The sequence below is a fragment of the Cariama cristata genome, unplaced genomic scaffold (genome assembly GCF_000690535.1).
Source record: "Cariama cristata isolate BGI_N322 unplaced genomic scaffold, ASM69053v1 scaffold6084, whole genome shotgun sequence".
In the NCBI taxonomy this organism is placed as follows: Eukaryota; Metazoa; Chordata; class Aves; order Cariamiformes; family Cariamidae; genus Cariama; species Cariama cristata.
In genome coordinates this window covers 52,330-57,259 of record NW_009614642.1, presented here as the reverse complement: position 1 = coordinate 57,259, position 4,930 = coordinate 52,330, and the positions used below count along the sequence as shown (strand labels likewise).

The following is a 4,930-nucleotide window of genomic DNA, read 5'->3' as shown; positions in this document are numbered from 1 at the left end:
AGATGTCGGGGTTTTACTGTCGGAGGTGGTTTCGAGTTTGCATCCCCTGCCCCACCGTACACACGCCCCATGCCTGACAGGCAGCCCGGGGACCCTGCGGTACAGGAATCCTCATTCCCTTGGGGCTCATCAGGGGCATCTGGGAGAGGTGACAATGGTGATGGGGCAGCTCAGGGTGGCCATGGGCAGCTGCCTTTGACTCCAAGAACATTTCCCAGGAGTGGATACAGCTCCCTCCAACCTCAACCAGCGAGGAAATTTCTCAGAGCAGCACAGGGCAGAAGCAGCAACGGATCCCTCTGCTCCTTTTCTCTGTTTCATTGCCGCAGGGAAACAACTTCTCCCTCTTAAAAAAAAAACAAAACAAAAAAAAACCCAAAAAAAAAATCTCTCTCAGAGCAGCTTTGCTCAATGCCCTCGCTGGCCTCTCTGGGGGCTGCTGCCTGTCCCGTGCAGGGCACAGCGGCTCCCACTGCCTCTGCCTTCCCCTGCCTCTGCATCACACGCCTCTCTCTGCCCTTCATCCCTCTCCCTTCCTTTCTTTTCCCTTCCCTTTGTTCACATCCTCCAGTGGCAGAGCCCAGGCTGCTGCAGGAGGGGGATCTGGGAACCTCCAGGTCCCCAGCACTGGACGTGGCTTTCTGTGCTGGCTCCCAGTTCACTAGTCCCCATTGCCCCTTGAGGTGGGGCAAAATGAAGGAGAAACCTTTCCCCTGGCCTCCCCTCCTCTTCACTCAGACATGTCTTTCCCATGCCCCCATCTTCCTGCGTGGCAGGGAGCCCTCTTGCTTTGGGTGGGTTTGGGGCAATAGGAACAGCCTGGCTGGACAAGGTGTCATTTATCTTTGCAGAAGCAGCTTGAGAGCTTTGGTGGTTGAACAGGAGACAAAATAAAGAAGAAAAGCACCCAAGAGGTCACTGGTGGTGAAATTCTCCCTCTGCCCTTGGAGGGGTCTGTAAAGCAGCTGCCTCGGAGGGATGGAGGATGCTGTGGACAGAGCTCACCAGGCCCTGTGCAGTGGCTGTGGGACTTCTTATCTTTTCTTGCCTGGCTTTTTTCTCAGCTCATCTTGTGCCATCTCATGCTAAGAGACATGGACCAGGTCTGCCAGGACTGCACCCTATCTTGGAGGAAGAGGAAGGAGGCTGGAAGGTGCTCAGCAGCATGGCCATTGCTTCATCACCTGAGGAGCCATCTGGAGCTCTCTGAGATCCACGGCGAGGCCCCACCAACCCAGCAGTGCTGCATGTGCAGGTACCTCCCTTGGAGATGGAGGGGCCTAGACCTTTTCTAACCCTCCTTTTCTCCATTTTCAGGGAGTTTGCATCTGGGAAGTGTTTAATTTAGAAAGGCCAGTGCTGCTGTATCACATTTCCTGCGTCGGTCTCTGTTGGTTTACGACCAGTGAAATCCTGGTGTGAAAACAGAATCAGGCTTTGATTTCATCTGCCCCTGCTGTTTTATGCTACTAACAACTTTGCATTTCTATAGCGGCTTTTATTCTAGGAGCTAAATGGGCTTCACAGACAGGCAATTAATTAATTGAGCCTCCCCAACCAGCCTACGCCCTCAATGCCACAAGGAAGCATTTTGCAGAGGAGGAAACAGAGGCAGAGAGGAGCAAAATGACTTGCCCCGGGTAAAGAGATGAACTGGCTGCTGACATGCTGCTGCCTCCACAGCAAAGCATTATGCTCCTGTGCCATTGCTCCTGGCAGTCGTGGAGGTGGTCATGATGTCATTTCCAAACTGGTGTGGCAACTGGTCTTAATGGGAGGCGTGACTGAGGAAGGTCTTTCCATATCTATCAGTGACTGCCATCACTGGAGCAACTGAGCCCAAATTAACTCACAAACTGCCACCACCTTTGACCATCCCAGCCTCTTGCTGAGGAATCCCGAGATTGTGAAACAGTGCCAGGAGGCCCTGCTACCATTCTCCTTATCCATCCTTGCTGACCAACTCCCATTTCTCCAGGAGGGACGCAGGGTTTGCAAGGGAAGGTGGTTTCAGCTGGAGGGTTTGCTTTGGTCCAGGTGCTACAGCTGAGATTTGGGGAGGAACCCGCCTTGATGTCACCAAACAAGAAAGGGGTGATCCTCAGCTCCCCTTTCCAGGTCCTGCTCACCGACTGGTGATCAAGACGCAGTCCCGGGAAGCTGCGGGCAGGATCTGGGACACCTGGAGGAGGTTGAGGAATGTGCCTTTGCTCACGCAGAGTGAATATGTTCCTGGGGAAATTGCCTGCCTTTTATTATGAAACCCTGCTAATGGTTTGTTGTCTACACAAATAACCATGGGGAATGAACTCATGCGCTTCCCAGCCTGCTCCGTGTCTTCCTGGCTCAGCTCCTTTCTGAACAAACATAACCTTTTGCAAGAATACCTGTCAAAATCGCTTTAAAATATTGAAATAACAGGATGGGATATGGTTTGCTCCTGGGCCCTAGTGCTCATCCATCAGGACTCAGGATGTCCATCCAAACAGACTTGTGAGCAGGATTCAAGGGAAAAACTCTGGCAAGCAGCAGGGCCCTAACGGCTGCGTTTGGGGAGCTTATCGCCTGGCTGTGCTGGCTCGCTGGGCTCCCACACACTCACCGGGGGAGCCGAGCAGCTCCCTGACCCTCGTGTGGCCCCATTTCGTGTTGATCGTGGGGTGAGACATGGGGGCTTGAGACTCAGCTGGAGCTAATCAGGGCAAAATTGTGTCCTTCAGTCACTGGCATGGCCTGGGATTGCCTTCATGGCCTCAATGCCGCTCTCCTCCTCCTCACCCCATGAGTAGGGCATCATCTGTGAGTGTTTTAGAGATGGGGCAAAAAGCTATTGGGTCTTGGACAGGCATTGGAGAGCGATGGCTGAGGGGCATGTGGCTGCTTGGGTGGACACGAGACATGAAGCCATCCCCTTCCCTTCCAGTCTTGGTTCCGAAGGGCTGTTCAGGGGCTTCCCCAGGGTGTCCATCTCCAAAGCCACTCGTGAAATGGGAGTCAAGCTGGCCCGTGGGCAGCACCAGGGCTGCAGGCAGGAGGTGCTGCACTCCCTGCCTGGGGCTGTGGCTGCCTTTGGGGTTATCCATGGGGTGAGCAGCCAGACGTGCGGTGGTGGGAGTCCCAGGTCCAAGGCGCAGGATTCCTGGTCCAGGGCCTGTGCCTACTATAATAGCTCTCTCTATGGGCAAACTATAAATGTTTTGTGTCTTCTCCCTCAGCAAAAATCACCCCTCACTGATGTCCTTCTCTGGGGAGAGGCAAGAGGCTTTCTGCTCTAACGCATTGCTGGCTCCACATCTTGAAAGGTGAGGGGATAACTCACCCCTCAGCGGCTGGCCCCAAGGGCCACTGCTCTCCAGACACGTCTGTTTGGGGGAGAGACCGATCCCTTTTAATTTGCAGGAGAAATCCCATTGCATGGTGGCACCTGCTCAACTAAGAGCCCTTCTCATCTCCTTCCCTGTTCCTGGTGGTGATGGTCTCCCACCTGGAATAAGGTGGGGGATTCTGCTTTTCTGGGTACATGCCTTTCTTGTCAGTGTACTTGGAAGTGAGGAGAACTTGGACACAGACAATTGTTGGGAGAAATCAAAACCAAACACTTAGAAAACCAAACACTCCCCCCGCCCTCCGAAAAAATACCTTGTCAATCAACCAACAAAAAAGTCCTTCAAACCAAATTCCATCTCTTTCTCTAAAATCCATGATTAAAACCTGGTACAAACAGGTGAATATATATATATATATATTTAGTAGATGTAGTATTTTTTTTTCTCCTCTCTCTCTCTCTCATTATACAGCAAACATTGCAAATATAGAAATTTTCTCTGTACAATTAACGACTTCGGTTTACAATGCAATGTGTGGTAAAACCTCTCAGTGAGTGAAAATGTGAACGGGCCTTCAACCGGGTAAAAGTCTAAACTGGAAGACTCCGTTTGCAAAAACAGCCCAAAGGATGGATCTCCTTCTGGTCTCTTTTTGGTTTTTGTTGCTGTTTTTGTTGCTGTTGATTTTGGAAGGGAAGGAAGGAAGAACACAAACTGTTCACAAAGAATCCACAAAATCACGGAATAGGGACTCATGCAATGCAATATTGGGAAACGCCAGACCTCAGCTTTCTGCCCGCTTTTTTACTTTCTTTTTATATTCAATTTTTTCTTTTTTCTTAATTTTTTTAAAAAATCAAAATGAAACAAAACTTTTTTTTTTTTTCCACTCCACAGTTCGTTTGTTTTGTAAAGTTTATGTTCAAATTTGGTGTGTGTCTCACCAATGTGAAGACATTTTAATATCTCGCTTTATATATTATATAGAATATTTATAGATTTTTTTCATAATTTGTTCTCTCTTTTATTTTTATTGATTCTTTTTTTTTTAAATTTTATTTTGTTTCAAAGACAGTCTGAATAAAAATAGCTGCTGCGGATTTCTTTTGGTCCAGTTAGTGTGTTAAGTCACGAGTTGTGTGAGGACTCAGGACTTTTGCTGGGCAGAGACGCCCTTCCAGTAGTCTAAGATGTCGTGAAGATCCTCGTCTTTGGCAAACTTTTTTGCGTGGGGCATGCCCGCCTGCCATATACTCCTCCTCGTCTTTGTGCCGCTTGCGGTTGAGTTTGAAGCGCTCCCAGATGCTGTGCGATGGTTTGCAGGTGTACTCTGGGCTGGAGGTGTAGCTCAGGTTGTGATATTGAGGCGAGAGCTGGGAATAGGCCAGGTCTCTGGGGCGAGGACGGGTCAGAGGCTCCAGGATGGAGGGCTTTCGCCCCGCCATGCTGTCGTGCTGCTCCCCTTGGTGCGAGCTGGGGTACGAGTGCCGGTGTTCGCTGTACTGACGGATCTTCTCCGCCTCTGCCCGCAGGATGGCCGCAGCCGGTGTCACAGTGAGGATGGTGTCGGTGGTGGGGGGCGGCTTCTCGATATATTTGGCTTT

The 4,930-nt window shown here is 50.5% G+C and overlaps 1 protein-coding gene across 1 annotated transcript in view; it reads right to left on the bottom strand.

Annotated features, from left to right (window-relative positions):
* Positions 1-4,426: 4,426 nt before the first annotated feature.
* Positions 4,427-4,930, bottom strand: part of ELFN1 (extracellular leucine-rich repeat and fibronectin type III domain containing 1) — a 2,431-nt gene continuing 1,927 nt past the window's right edge. The window contains 2 exon segments of the mRNA XM_009699502.1: positions 4,427-4,546; positions 4,548-4,930. The exon segment at positions 4,548-4,930 is cut by the window's right edge and continues 13 nt beyond it. Of these exon segments, the coding sequence (XP_009697804.1) occupies positions 4,474-4,546; positions 4,548-4,930 (456 nt within the window). The 3' untranslated portion in view covers positions 4,427-4,473.